Below are 14,631 nucleotides of genomic sequence, written 5' to 3'. Positions count from 1 at the left end.
TCTGGGGAAATCTGTTTTATTCTTACCAACATCCAATGAGTAAACCAAGGGAACCTATGATCTCCACAGCATTTCTCTGGCCTGATCTCATGGAAGAGAATTCAAATACTGGTAGAACTTTTGGTAGAACTTCTGCCCCTTGGAAGGGGAAGAGGACTCCACAGCATGTTGCAGGAGGGGGCATAGGCCACGAGGAGAGGAACAGGAGAGAAGGGGCGCCTTCTACGCTGACCTCCAGTTTCCAGGCCTTTGTCAGCACCAGACACTGGGTGCACACCCCCTGTGGTGGCAGGCCATCTGCGCGGTTGTACAAGACTCTGGTTTCCTCTAAGTGGCAGGAACGCCTAGTTCAGCCTGTTTCATCCTCCCATTTTCCTGCATTCCCTGAATGAGGCGCCAGTTGTTTCAGCTGGAGGATTGACAGTTTGAAGGAAGTCTGAAGGAAGCAGGGCAGTATCTTTTTCCCTCCTGCCCAGAGTTTGGGGGAGGGGACCCAGTGTGTGGTAGGAAGAGTCCTACCTGCTTTGAAGCCCCCTTTCTCCTGGGCAGCCTTGCCTTATTCTAACTGGAAAGATTCTGTAGCTCGTTCCCTGCGGAAGCCTGAGGGTCCCAGCTGCTCTGCCGGGGCCTCCAGGAAACTAATGGGCTTGGAGGCAGAGGTGCGCCCCCTCTGGCATCCAGGCCGCGGTGGGGTAGGAGCAGCTGGGAGCAGAAACAGGGTTGGGCAGCTCAAGTCTGCGTGTCCACGAGACAGATCATGTGGTCCAGTTCAGCAGGCTGGGCGGCTCCTTGGGCTTCACCCTGAGTGAGATGAGGCTTGGAGACTTATAGTCGCCATCCGGAGAAGGCTCAAAGCTGTGGCCCCCTAGGGCGGGGGAGAAGCCATGGATGGAGTAGATGCCAGGGTGGGCTCCAGGAGAGGTTGGCACCCCCATGAAGCCAGCCACATTCCCATGAGGGTGGGAGTATGGAGACATGCATGGGGAGGGGACGCCCTCTGGACTCACAAGGCAAGGACCCCCGGGGCTCCCAGACCCTGAACTGGGCCACAGGGAGTTCTGTAGCTGAAAAGAGAGAAGAAGCAAGCCCATGAATCAGAAGGCCCAGGGGCCTCCCTCACCTAGAGACTCTTCTCTTGGCCTTAGGGCTCCCGAAGCTTTGGAGAGAGCTTCCTCTTGGCCCAGGTCTAGAACCTACCCCCCAACTCTCACAGTGACATCTCAGAAGGCCCCTGCCGTTACTTCTCAACTGAGCTTTCCAACTGCTCTACATACATCCGTGAGGCTGGTCAAAGCCCATCTTGCAGAGAAAGAAGTGATTCACCCACAGTCACATGGAGCCCTAAGGCTGCTCCTGCTCTCCCTGGGGCCACAGCTTACACTCTGGCTGGCTTTCCCACAGAACTGCCAGGCCCTGAGTCTGGGTGGGGAGGGGTCTCACCTGGGGATGGCTGTCGGTTCGGGGAAGCATGGAGATGTCATAGGCAGATGTGAAGGGGTTCCGCCCCTCCTGGATCTTCCCATAACGCTCACGCTTCCGCCACTTGGCTCTGCGGTTCTGAAACCAGACCTGGGGACAGGTTGGGAGAAGGTTGACGAGGTGACAAAGCAGCCACGAGGCATGGAGCCCACTGGGTAGAGAGTTGATGGCTGTATCCTCCTGTGGGTGGTGGGGAGCTGGCTCCAGGCTGGTGACTCTGAATTGCAGGAACTTATAAATTCACGTCATTCTCAGGGCCTGGGATGGGGCCTAAAAGAAGCCCAAGCCCAGAGAGGGTTTACTGGCCCTGTGGGCCCTCCCCTACCCCGCAGGCTGAGTCATACTGGTTCTCCAGTCTGGCTGTGTCTGGTAAGGGTAGTGTTGGGGTCTGTGGCCTCAGAGCCCCGGGGCGAGTATGCGTGTTGGGCTTCTAGTCTTATCTCTTCCCCAATGTCCGCACCTGAGAAATGCAGTAAGGTAACCTGAAGGCCACAGCCTAAAGCCCAGCTCCTTAACACGGTCCCTTGGCACTGACCCCTGCCCCTCCCTACAGCCTCATCTCCTGTCGGGCAACAACACTCAGTTCTTCCTAGCAGCCTCTCACCCCAGCTGCCGTCTCAAACACTGCTGTCTCGCTCCTCCTGCCTTTGCCTAGGTTTTTCCAGCTTGCGCTACCCGTCCCCCCACACATACATGTGAGCTGGGCACCCTCTACTAGACTTCCTGAAAAACCCAGCAGAGCTCTCACGATACTCATCGCATCCTACTGCCACCATCGGTCTTGGAAACTCTTCCCCACTCATTACTGAGCTGGGAGGTGAGGGGGGCACATCTGTGTGCTGCCCACGTAGCTGGGCTGGATTTGTCACCTGGTTATGTCCTGTGTGTGCCGGTGCACGTGTCAAGCTCTAGGCTAGATATCGGCACTATCAAAACCAAACCAAACACATTCTCCTACTTTCCAGGGATTCGGCTGGGAGCCACAACAAAAGGAGCTGCATGTGTGTATAAGCAACCCTATCTGAGTCCCTCACTGCCCACCCCCTCTCACACAGAAGGGAAGGCCCGATAGTTAAGAAGTTGGGCGTACTCCTGGCCCTTAACCCAGGGTTGCAGATCCCAGAGCAGGCCTGGGTCAAGGCTAGGGAGGGCCCACTACCGGTTCCTCCTTGATCCTTAATTTGCTCTCCCTCCCCTGCAGTCCATGGGGTTGCAAAGAGTTGGACACGACTGAGCAACTGAGCAACAACAACCTCTGCAGACAGATGGAGGAGCCTGGATTTGCTGATCACTTTTCTTGTAATTCTTCCGTCACCACCCGCTCTCCCCTGAGCTCTGAACCTGCCCCCTGCACTGTCCCATGGGTGGTCGCCTTACTCCTCCCACCGAGGTGGGGTCTATGGGTGGTGTCAATGCTCCTGTCAAGCATCCCTGGTCTTGGGCCTCAGGCATCATGGAAGCTTCTGGACTAGGTCTGGGCCATCCCTCCACCCCTTTAGGGTTGAAAAGGCCTAGAAGGGCAGTGAGGAAAGTGTGTACTGCCTCCCCAAAGCAGTTCCATGGGGGTAGCTATTCAGAGCATCCCCCCGCCACAATCCCCACTGAGGCTTGCTGGGCTGTCTGGAAATGTGACATTTGGACTTCCACAGCTTATGTGATCTGGAATTATCTTGAAAGCTGGGCCTCTTACCCTGATGGTCCCATGCCCTGAGGAGCCCTGGGAACAGTTCTCAGTCTGCTTTGGGGGCTACCTGGTAGGAACATGGAAGCAGGAAGACCCAGCAGAGTAGAGTCCTATGTTGAATTCAACTGAAGGGCATTCTCTGCTAGGCTGCAGCTGGCCTCTTTATAGACTGACTGCTCGTTCCCATATTCCCTTAGAGCCTCTGGAGGGGCCCCCACCCAGGCTGTGATAAGCATGAGCTCTGCCCTGGGTCCACTGGGACAGGGACTCTCCTTTGCTTAGAGGTCACCTCCTCACCTTTCCCAAGAAGCCCAAACCCAACCCTTCTCCTAGGGCCTCCAGCTTGGCATCAGGGAGCCTGCTGTGTCTCAAGCAGGTTCAGAGCAAGGCAGCAATGACCATCTTCCTCTTGGGCCAGACTCGTATGGAAGCCCCCTTTTCTGTCCCCACCTCCTGCTCGCCACCTTCGTGTTCTTTCTCACTCCCAGCAAGCCTTGGACATGGATTCTCTTCCTTTCTCTCTTTCCCAGCATCCCTCTGTCCTCCCGCCCCATCCACACAGGCTGGGCTCCCCACCCAAGTGAAGCTGGCGACAGCTCCATCCAGCCCCAGGGCCTGATTTCTGTTGGGAAGAGTTTGTTGTTGTGGGCAGGGGCTTCCCGCCAGGCTCTCCCAGCCACGGTCTGGGAATTGGCAACACTGAGGTCACTGGCTCAGGCTGGCTTTAAGCACCAATGATCCTGAGACCCCTGGCAGGGACCCTCCCCATTCTGGGCAGCTACCCTGGGAGCGGCCCTGAGACGTGTTTAGCATTTCACATCTAAAATGCTGTCACACCTGTGATCCTCCAAGATACTCCTCATGTGGTAGTACTATCATTCTCCTTTCCTAAATTGGGAAACCAAGACTGTGACATGCCCCAAGTCACCTGGTCAGCTAGTAAGTGGCAAAGTTAGGACACCCACACAGGTCTTCTGACTCCAGGAGGCTGTCACCCTCATCCCATACAGGAGCCTCAACTTGGACTGCAAGCCTGTGGCTGCAGCTGAGCTGGGCGTGGAGGGGAGCCCGGGAGGGCTGACAGGGCAAGGGAAGGGCAACGCTGTGGTGCCAGCATCCACCTCTCCTGGCCCCCCTATGGCCTGGCTCACGGTCTGGGTGGTCAAGGCAGCCAGGGAGCCCTGTGGCCAAGGTGCCCTCACCTGTACTCGGGCCTCGGTCAGGTCCGTGCGCACAGCCAGCTGTTCCCGGGCATATACATCAGGGTAGTGGGTTTTCTGGAAGACTTTCTCCAGTTCCTCCAGCTGGAACGTGCTGAAGGTTGTGCGGTTCCGGCGCTTCTTGCTCTTATTCTTGGCCAGCTCCATGGAGTCAGGGAGTCCCGGGGACAGAGGGACACGCAGGCTGGCCAGGCAGGGGCCTGGGGAGCCTGGCAAATTAGAGGTCCTGTCTCGGGGGCCCCCTCGGCAGTCCAGGGGCAGCTGGGGGAAGCTGGCAGCTTTGGAGGCCTTCTCCTCAGCTGCAATGGAAAACACAAAAAGGAGGATGGAAACCGAACCAGGGGGTTTTGTGGGTGGAATGGAGGGAGGGGGAAGAATGTTGACGCTTCAGTCCCCGCCTCCCCCTTCCTTTTTCCTCCGTCCTCCCAGCAGCCACCCTTCAAGGGAGCCTGGCATTCGGAGGCCTGCCTGCTGAGCCTACAGCTGGGGAGGGGGCCCTGGGGAACCATGTGCTCTGTGGTCTGGGCGGATCTGCTGGGGCCGGAGGAGGGTTCATTTCGGGGAAGTGCTCTGTGGTGGCGCATCCCACAGAGTGTGGAGGTGCCAGGATTGATGCCACAGCAGGACCAAGCCCAGGGGTGGGAGGAGAGGGTAGGGATGCCCCCTGCTCCTGCCTCCTTAGCCCTGACTGCAGGCCTTGGCTCCTGTACCCTCATGCCCAGGTCTCTGCTCCAGGACCAGACAAGGACAAGGATGCCTTATTCTCTGAAACCCCAGTCTCAGGACAATGTCAAATCTTCATGTCCTGGTGTAGAAAGGGCAAAGAAGCTTCCAGAGGGATTGTCAGATTCTTCATTGATGTTTGGGCAAGCACTGAAGCCCCAGCATCAGACAGCAAGAGACAGGTGACAGGCTATACTCGGAGAAGGAGAGGTGGGGAACAGCGGGGAACAGCACAGCCTCAGAGCCCAGCATTCTCGCCATCGTCCATCCCCACTCCCTGGGAGTCTCTGACTCCCCCATTGCCCATGATTAACAAGCAGCCCCACTCTGACGTGCTCATCCTCATTTGGAAAGCTTGGTGGAGCTCCACCACGACAGGGCATGGTGAAAAATAGGTCACCCTGATCACCCCGCCCTCTCCCTCTGGCAAGGACCCCCAGCAGCGTCGCCATGAAATCTCTTCTCAACAGTCCTCTGGGATATCAGCAGCGACGCCACAGAGACGCCCAACTGATTCACACAGCCCCTTCCCTGGCGCCAGGCCCATCTCCAGTGGGGGCTTGGCCCCCAGGAAGCCTAGGAAGCTGGCACCAAGAGGCGGTTTCTTTCCTAGGACTTGGTGTTGGCTCACTAAAGTGGGGAGGGGCAGGAGAGAAAAGACTGAGAGATAGGATCAAAGAGATGGGTTCTGGAGCTCTGGATCTGATGAGTCCCTGTCTCCTTGTGGAGGACAAGTTGGGTGAGGTTCACCCCTGCCCCTGCCCCCCATAGCTGGAAGGTGGTGAGTGACCTCCCAGGACTCCCCAGGCTGTGAAAAAAGCTATGCTTCATGAATGTCCTGGAGGCTGGGGAGAGTCAGGTAGGGCCTGCCCTTGGGCTAGGCCATAGTGACAGCCCAGACACTTCTTTCATGTTTCAGGTGGAGCACAGGTGGGGAAATTGCTTCAGTCCTTGACTTCTATTCCTGGGCAATACATTTGCTTATAGTGCTAGTTCCACCAGGTAGGACCTAAAGAAGGACGACTCAATGGTAGTTTGAACCAGATAATGTTAAGTGGTCAGGAAGACCAGGGAGACTGGGAGGGGCACCATACACACTGCAGGCTGGAGAGGGAGGGGTTTTGGTATCTCAGATTCAGAGGGAGGGATGGCTGGACTCCAGGCAGAAAAGGGTGAGGGTGGCTCAGGGATGGGGGTCAGAGGAGCTCTGATGTCCCTGCAGAGGGCTCCCCAAAGCTCCAGGTCTTGCTCAGCTCTCACCGGGCCCTCAGTGTCTGTCTCGACAGGATATGCCCAGATTGGAAGGGATCAGACCTGGGGCTCCAGGACTTGCCTTCTTGACCTTAAGCCACCCACCTACCAGGGATGAAAATGCAGCAAGCCTTCTTGGAATAGCTACCCCCCAAAAGAGCCAAGCTGGCTGGCCTCTGCTGGCCTCCTGGGACTGCCCGTTCTGCAGCCCTCCCAGAGGACCACAGAACTTCTCCCCTCCTCAGTGCCATTGCCCTGAAACCTCCATCTGCCCAGAGGACTCCAGCGTGAGGCCAGAGAATTCCCTCTGTGGACAGGGGTTTGCCTCACAGAACACCAAGCAGCCTCCTGAGAAGCAAGGCCCAGAAGAGAAAAGAGGTGATGGGCTAAATGGAGGGCAATGGTCAAGGAAAGGCAGAGTGGGAACAGAGGCCAGTAGTCTGAATCTGAGCTTGTCATGGGAACGATGCACTGTAAGCCCGGAGTACATTCAAAGTGTTCACGGGCTCTGTACAGGAGTCACTTGTACCTATTGGGGCCACTGGGAGATTAAGGGGGTAGTGCTCCTGGAGCACTGGAGCCTGGAGCCCAGCACTGAGGTGCCAGGTGGCCTGCACAACCAGTCTGTCGGCCTGAACCACAAGAGTCAGGAAGAGCATCAGCAGAGCTCTGTTCCTCACTTCCTTCTCTCCAGTGCACTCCCCCATCCCGGGTCCTACTAGCGACTGACTGGAAGCCATGGCAGCTTGGAAGCCGCACAACTCGGGCTGCCTATAGGGAGCCGCCCTGTCCCCCATGGATGGCGTCCACGATGCCGCAGGACCAGCTAGCCGGCTTTCAGCTTTCGCCAGAAAGCTTATTCCCCGCGTGCCCCTGCGCAAGACACCCGCAGAGGTCTCTGAAGCCTGGGGTTCCCCAGCTCGGCTGAAGATCCGAAGCCGGTGTAGACCTACACGCCGTTTGGAAACACCCAGTGGGGCCTTGGGGCTCTCCTGAGAGGTTTCCAACCTTGCCCTAGTCTCAGCGGGGCTGACGACTGGGTACTCGTAAGTCCGAGGCCGGCCCAGGAAGCGCGGCCAGCAGGGTTAGCCGGCTCAGGGCCTCCGCGGCGGCGAGCGCATTTTGAGATCAAGAAGCCAAACTAGAGGACAGACTGGAAGGCCCCCGGCAAAACAGAGTGGTGGAGGGGGGCGGGGGGGGGGGAAGGCCAGGCACTTCTCTGGCCCGCTGAGCAGCCACGCGCTGAGGGCGCGAAGGCTGCTGGCACTGCCCCGACACTACCGCGGTCCAGACCGGAGCTGCGCGCTCTCCGCAAACTGCGGCCACGGGCTGGAGAGGAGCGCGGTGCGCCGGCTTTAGAGCGCTCAACTAAGGGCCTTGCCGGGATCGCGCAAAAGAGGGGGCACAGCTGCGCGCTCATGGTCTAAACTGGAAACGCTTTGAGCTTGTTATTTTAAAAGCCGAGAAATTAGGCGGGTTCCCCCTTTTGACCAACATTTCCCACCAAGCAGACTGCACGGCCCGCGTCCCCCGGGCCGTCTCTCCCTAGCAGCCCGTCTCTATAGCAGGGACGCAAGCCACCCGCCCACCAGCCGAGTTCAGGCTAGGGCACTGGGGAGGCCACTGGCGGCCCGGGGCTCTACCCAGTTTCGGCTCGCATCCGCCGCGCCTCCATTTCGTTTGGTCTGTCCTCTGCTCAACCCGCATGGTTAGTTTCCTTCTCCTACTTGTGCCCATTTTGCTATTTTCTGCACTTTTAGGATGCTTCTTTTTCTTCATATTGTCTGCTGCTTCTCTTTTCGTCCGTTCCCCTCTTCTCCATTTACCCTCTTCCTTCGATCCTCCTCCGCTTTTTATTCGTTCGTTCTTCATTTATTTCTTTCCGTTTTGCCCAGTTCGCTGATCGCCTTTTACCTTTCTTTCTTTCCTCTCTCCACTATTGTTTTGTCGAATTTCCTCTTCCCTCTTTTTGGTTGTTTACACTTTTGTTTTTTTTTTTCCCCACGCATTTCGTTGTTGACACCGTCGCGGTCGCTAGAGTCCTCCTCGCCGCTCTTTCTGCTCCAGCGCTCTCAGCAGTTAGCTCGGCGCCAGGGTCGGTCGCAATCCCGGCTGTCCGTCCGTGATCCATCGTGCCCAGCAGGGAAGCTGAGCCGCAGGGTGCGTCATCCGAACGCGGCGCGTCGAGCCAGGCCAGGTACCTGTGTCCCGGGCGGTGCTCACGGCGCTGCGCGGCCGCCGCCGTCTGGCTGGGATCAGAGGAGCCAGGCCAACTGCTTCTCATTAAGTCCCAACTGTGGTTTTTATCAGGAGAGCCTCTTTCAAAGGGCACAGACACGAAGCTCCGCGGACTCGCTCATTTCCTCCACTGACCCCCACACACCTCCCTGCCCTCCCTTACACGTTCTCACAGCCCCGACTGGGCGAAGGCTGGAGCCGCCTGGCCACTCCGCAGAGGCCCGCGAGGCGCCAGCGGGGCGGAGGAGAGTTGGGAGGCGATCTCTAAGGATTCAGCTCCGGGCCTAAGCTTCGGGATGTGGCAGCAAAGATGAGGTGGGCGCGGGCACCGACACTTCCACAGGTCAGCCGGTGCAGTGGCAGCCGCGGGGTTGGGTTCAGGCCCCCTCAGGCGGGCTCTTTGGAGACCGCACGGTCCAACTGGCGTTAGCGCCCAGGGTATCAGCCCAGGAGCAGCCGGAGGCGCCCAGGACTTAGGCCCACTCCCGACGGCCCCGCGGTGATCATCCAGCGCGAGGAAGCCAAGACTGCTCGAAGGGCGGCCATCGCCGTGCATACGACGGAGAGGCCAGGTTAGTCTGGGAAATAAGAACACAGTTATTCTGCACTGAGAATGTCCCGGGACTGCCTCACCAACCGTGGCCACTGTACCGAGCGCCTTAAGGCGCAGACAGCAGCGCCTCTCCCGGGGGAGGCCAGGCCGCAACCTCCCTCAGCTGAGTCCGGCTTGGCCACTGTAGATCGGGGCCGACCACAAAAGCCGCGGTTCTCTCCCCTCACTGGGGCCAAGAGTTAAGCCTGGCTCCTGGGCCTCGGTGTCAGTTCCCGCCCAACTCCGGCAAGGCAAGATCTCTGCTTCCCGGTTCCGGCCGTCTTCCGGCCCAACGGGGCCCGGGGCCGTCGCCACTCCAGTCTCCCTGGACCTCCCGCCTCCCTTTCCCGCCGCCAGAGGCACGCGTGGCTCTGCCTCTCCGCACGGCGCTAGCTTTCGCCCAGTGAGGACCAGCTCCGGTCTGGCTTCAGAGAGAGCCGTGCGGAGGGGCGAGAGAGGTAGAAAATTTCTGAAATAAGCGACCGGGAGAGGGAAGCGGGGAGGCCCCGGCGGGCCCGGGGTGTGAAGAGGGAGAGCGCCCCGCGCCGCGCGTTACCTTCCTCGGGGCTCTCGTAGAAGTGGCCGCCGTTGAGCGCCGGGCCGGGCCCGAGGTCCTGCAGGTACTTGGCGGGCGGCTTGGCCGGCTCCGGGAGGTAGGGCTCCAGGGGCCCGCAGGCCGGAAAGCGGGTCAGCCGCGGGCCGCGGGGTGGCGCGGGGTGCAGGTGAGACGCGGCGGCGGGGGTTCCCTGGGGGCCCGGAGGCTCGTCCCCGGCGGCCGCGTAGGGGCCAGGCCCGGGCCCCACGCCGAAAGGCGCGCAGCGCTCCGGGTCCATGCCGGCTCGGGGCGCACAGGCCGCCGGGGGCTCCGGGGCTCGCGCTGCCCGCGCGGCCTGTGAGCGCCCGCCAAGGGGGAGGGACCTGGACGCGGGGGCGCGGAGCCCCCGGGAGCGGCGCGCGCCGCGGGGGGTGGGACAGGGGAGGGGGCCGCACTCTGACTTAATGCTGGAACCATCCACGTCACGTGCAGCCCCGCGCGGGTTAACCCCTCGGAGCCCGGTAGCCCCCTGATTCACTCCAGTCCTGGTATCAGAAGCAGTGGGAGAAGGGGAGGAAGCCACCCCCTCTCTGGAGGGTAGAGTCCCTTTTGTCTGTGCATCTTGGCGAGTCCCTTGTTTAGAGCAGCACTGGCCCTGATATCTGGCCCGGAGGCTCTTGACTCTGAAAGGGTGAGACACTTCAGGGTAGAGACCCCCTCCAGGCCCAACAAATACTTTTAGGTCCGGTCTCCTGACTTTTAGCCTGGGATAATGGCCAAGGAACAGGTAGGGGCTGGGCTGGGACGTTTACTCTTTTTACTGGGAGTTGGAAAAACTTGGCCTTCAGCAAAAACACCTCCGTTATAGAGATCTCTTGTTTTCCTCCGGTCGAGGAGTCATTATTGTGTGGAAACAACTCTAATCTGGTAATGGGTGCTGGGGGCTGGGAGCTGGGTATGATAATTAGCTGTGAGGCCTTGAACTAGTCACTTACAGTTCTCATCTGGCTGTGGACATTGGACAGTCAGTCTTCTGAGTCTCTATATATTCCTGGTGAGTTTCAGAAGCAGAGGCAGGGGCAGAGAAGACAGCGGGGCTGTAGAGGCATCTCAGGACTGAACAGAGTCCAGCAGAGGTTACCTTGGGAGCAGGTGGAGGAGTTCCTAGAGGGTTTTGTGTTTGAACAACAGGCATGGAGTGAATGCCTTTTAATGGGCAAATAATCTGAAAGTGCCTAGAGACCGCCTGGAGAAGGGCTGTCTGCAGCTCAGACCTCGGGTGCTGTTGCCCCAGGCCTGCCACTTTAGAAGGACAAAGTAGGACCATGTCACCTAATAGCTGGGTCTCCCTAGCCAAAAGGAAACCCAGGACTAGGGCAGTAGCTTAGAATTTCTTAAAAGTGAAACAACCTCCACCTTACCTAAGATCTGGGAAGAAATACCTGTGGGCCGTAGGACCCCTGCTCACTTTTGTAGATTGAGGAGTCCCTAGTTCTGGGTCACACAGTTTTTTATTTTCACTGCCTCCAGAGATTAGCAAGAAGGATGGGGAGTTGAACATCATTTGTATTTCATTTGAATTCTCAATTTTTAAAGGAATCCAAGGGGCCTGGTGTGAACACCTCCCTCTTCCGCTGGGGGCTTAGAGGGGGTTTCTTGGCTGTCCTCAGCCAGAGTTGGGCTGTAAATCAAGGGCAAACAGGAACCAGAAGCCTTGCATCTCACAAGTAGTCATTAAGCCATTATTAAACATACCATAACTTCTCTGAAGCCTTATTGGTTTAAACACCACATTGGAGGCATTATGGCCATTAGGGCCCCTAATCACAGACTGCAGACTGGAATAGTGAGATGGGAGCACCTGGAGCTGCTATTTCCAGCCAAGAGGGAGGCTTAGCTTGGAATTAAGCTTCCTCTTTGGCCTTACCAGGGGCATCCATTCTCTAGGATCCAGTGGATCCCAGCTCTGGGCAGCCAACTTGTATTGATCACTTTTGCCCATTCATAGGGGTTTTTCAATAGATATTGAGTTAGTAAATCAACTTACCTCAATTTAGAAAATAATAGTTATTGGGTTAGAGCTGTAGATATTGTTGACTTTTTTCAGGAGCATGTTAATGTCAATTCAGGACACCTTTTCTGTTCAACAAAGTAGTCAAGTGGCTTACTGTGGAAGATGAAAGTATGACAGAAAAATATCATCAACAGTCTAAACAGGGCAGCCAAACTTAAGTGCCAAGTGTTTTGCCTCCAATGATAACCTTTCTGAACCTCAGTTTACTCATCATGAAAGTGGGCCCTACCCATGAACAAGGAAAATTTGAGGAACACTTATTTGATGGATGTGATGAACTGTGTTCATTTAAGAGATTTTTATTATCATTAAGAGATCCAGAAACTGCTGCCAGATTTCTGGGCTACATCACTGAATTGGTAGAAGGCTCCATGACCTCAGATGGAAGGTTCTATAATTGGGGGCTGAGCAGAGAGACCTAGGGACCCACCCTGTTTTCCAAACCCAGAAATTCCTTCTGCCTTTCTCCCCCTCTTTGAACAGAACCAATTTCCATGCTGAGATGGTGTTCCCAATTGAACCGAGGTGGCAGGAAATCCCAGATTCCATTTAAGGTGGGTCAGGTAGATAGGGTTGCCCCTCTGGCAGGGTTTTCTTCCAGGACCATGCAAAACAGTTCTTAAAGGGCCCCTTCCTGCCCCCTCTTAGACACCACTAGTGCACACTCATCTTTATCCATATGTGGTCTGGCCAGTTTGATGGGGCAGGAGCAGAGAAAAAACAAAAATGCAACCTCAGAGTTTCAAGGTTTTCTTTCTTAGGAGAGCTGAGAAATCATGAAGTATCATAGGGGACCTAATTTTACAAATAAAAACAATAGCTAACACAGGTAGCGTCATGTAGCATGCCAGGCACTGTCTAACGTATTCTCTGTCTATTGATTTACTTGACCCTCACAACAACCCCAGGAAGGAGACAATTATTATCCGTATTATCAGAGAGAGACTGAGGCCACAGAAGGCTGCCATTTGTCCAATGTGGATATCAGTGGCAGATCAAAAATTTATGCTCAGGTCCATGGTTCCCACCAGCTATCTCATAGTTGTTCTTCAGCTAACATACCAAAACTGGAACCATTAGATGCACATCTCCTTCTCCCAAGGGAAGGTCAGGACTTCTTTTTTTTTAATGGATTTTTTTTTGGCTGCGCTGGGTCTTATTCACGGCACACAGGCTTTCTCTAGTTGCAGCGCACAGTCTTCTCTTGTGGCACGTGGGCTTCTCTAGTTGTGGTGCTCAGGCTCTGTAGTTGTCACATGTGGGCTAGTTGCCCTGCAGCACTTGGGATCTTAAGTCCCCCAACCAGAGATCAGACCTGCATCCCCTGCATTAGAACGTGGATTCTTAACCACTGGACCACCAGGGAGGTCTCAGAACTTCTTCCTGATGCAATTTGAGGCCAAAGTGGATGGGAACAGAGTTGGTCCAAGATGGAGCCATACTGCTGCCTTTCTGATCACCAAATGACAGTTGGGACAGTTTAGGTGGAGGGGGGTTTCTGCTAAGCTGAGACCAAATGAAACAGCGTCTAACACCTGAGAGGTTTTATGACCCACCAACACAGCCAGATGTGGGGCAGAGTTTTAAGAGAATTTGTGAGTTCATCATTCGTGCTGTTTAATAACCAGTTGAATTACAATAGCATTTTGTCACTGACAGAGTGTCCAGAGACTCAGTGAGATAAGCTGAAAGGATGATCCAGATAATTCTGGGTCCTATCATTAAAAAAAGAAAGAAAAGAAAAATCACTCCACTTGCTGAGAAAAACTACTTTTAAAATGGACATGATGCTTAGTGGCTGTTTCTAGGCAACTGTTTTACACTGGCTGATTGTTTCATTCATTGATTTAATAGGAGGACCTACTTTGTGACAGGCATTTGCTGGCAGTGGGATACAGCAGAGAGCAAGACAGACGTGACCCCTGCCACATGTCAACTTTGCTGGAATGGAAATGTCTCCTCCACAATGGAAAAAAAAAAATCATTTGGATGTGAATCAAAATGGAATCTGGTCTCCAGAGCAGAACTCCTGGCCTCTAGCCTCAACTTTAAGGTTGGTTCTTGAATTGAACATTGGTCCCAACTTCAGCTTTCTTTCTCTTTTTGACTGCCCTGCGCCTATGCCGCACGAAGGTGAATGCGCCCCTTTATCTCCCAGGGGATGTCCAAGAGCAGTCAGAACAACAGGACAGATGGAACCTCAGATCTGACATTTCTTTGACATATAAAACTTCCTTCCAGACAGGAAAAACTCAGTTGCTTTTTCTTTTTTTTCTTTGAAGGCAAGACAGTCAATATTACTCTTGTCCTGTTTAGACTTTGAAATCCTAAATTGATCCCTATGAAAATTCTGGGATGGGGAGCCCACGTAGATTGTTTCTCATTAGTGACATTCTTCCTGGAAGGTCAGACTAAGGAATGGTAAATAAACCTTTAGATCCGGTACTTCCCCCTCACCCATGATATTTTAAAAAAAGAAAAGAAGTGGGGTGGGGGAAGCAGCAGCTTTGTGCTGTAGATATCCAGGATCCTTGGCTGTCATTCTGACAACCCAAGCTGAAGTCTATGCTTTGGGATAAAATTTCTGGAAAGTTAGGGAGCTACTTTTTTCTCTTCTATTGATTTGATCTCTTTCAATGGGAGAACTCAAGTTTCATCCCCAGAAGAAGGAGGGGAGTGAGTCTATAGTTCAGCTTTTCTGGAATGAATGAGTTCACAGAGATGTTTCTTGAGCCTGAGTCCCCCCCACCCCAAACTTGTATTTCTCTGCTCATTTTCTCCACCCACCCTCCTCGGGTCGGGCTAGTATGGGGGCAGGGGCCAGAGAGGCAGAGC

At 55.4% G+C, this 14,631-nt stretch overlaps 1 protein-coding gene and 1 long non-coding RNA gene across 2 annotated transcripts in view; one reads left to right on the top strand and one right to left on the bottom strand.

The window, feature by feature from the left end:
- On the bottom strand, positions 1 to 10,049 carry ALX3 (ALX homeobox 3). Its single transcript, XM_027536243.1, has 4 exons — positions 9,744 to 10,049; positions 4,366 to 4,682; positions 1,441 to 1,569; positions 1 to 1,064 (listed from the first exon to the last, which is right to left on the bottom strand). The coding sequence occupies exons 1-4, from the start codon at positions 10,018 to 10,020 to the stop codon at positions 756 to 758; spliced, it is 1,032 nt and encodes a 343-aa protein (XP_027392044.1). The 5' UTR covers positions 10,021 to 10,049; the 3' UTR covers positions 1 to 755.
- LOC113889497 overlaps positions 7,624 to 14,631 on the top strand; it is a 28,647-nt gene continuing 21,639 nt past the window's right edge. The window contains exons 1-2 of the long non-coding RNA XR_003510274.1: positions 7,624 to 9,807; positions 13,651 to 13,849. This is a non-coding gene — a long non-coding RNA (uncharacterized LOC113889497). The remainder of the gene's footprint in view (positions 9,808 to 13,650; positions 13,850 to 14,631) is intronic.

This window comes from Bos indicus x Bos taurus, chromosome 3 (genome assembly GCF_003369695.1).
Source record: "Bos indicus x Bos taurus breed Angus x Brahman F1 hybrid chromosome 3, Bos_hybrid_MaternalHap_v2.0, whole genome shotgun sequence".
Classification (NCBI taxonomy): Eukaryota; Metazoa; Chordata; class Mammalia; order Artiodactyla; family Bovidae; genus Bos; species Bos indicus x Bos taurus.
The sequence above is the reverse complement of the archived record's forward strand: the minus strand, read 5'-3'. Positions and strand labels throughout refer to the sequence as shown.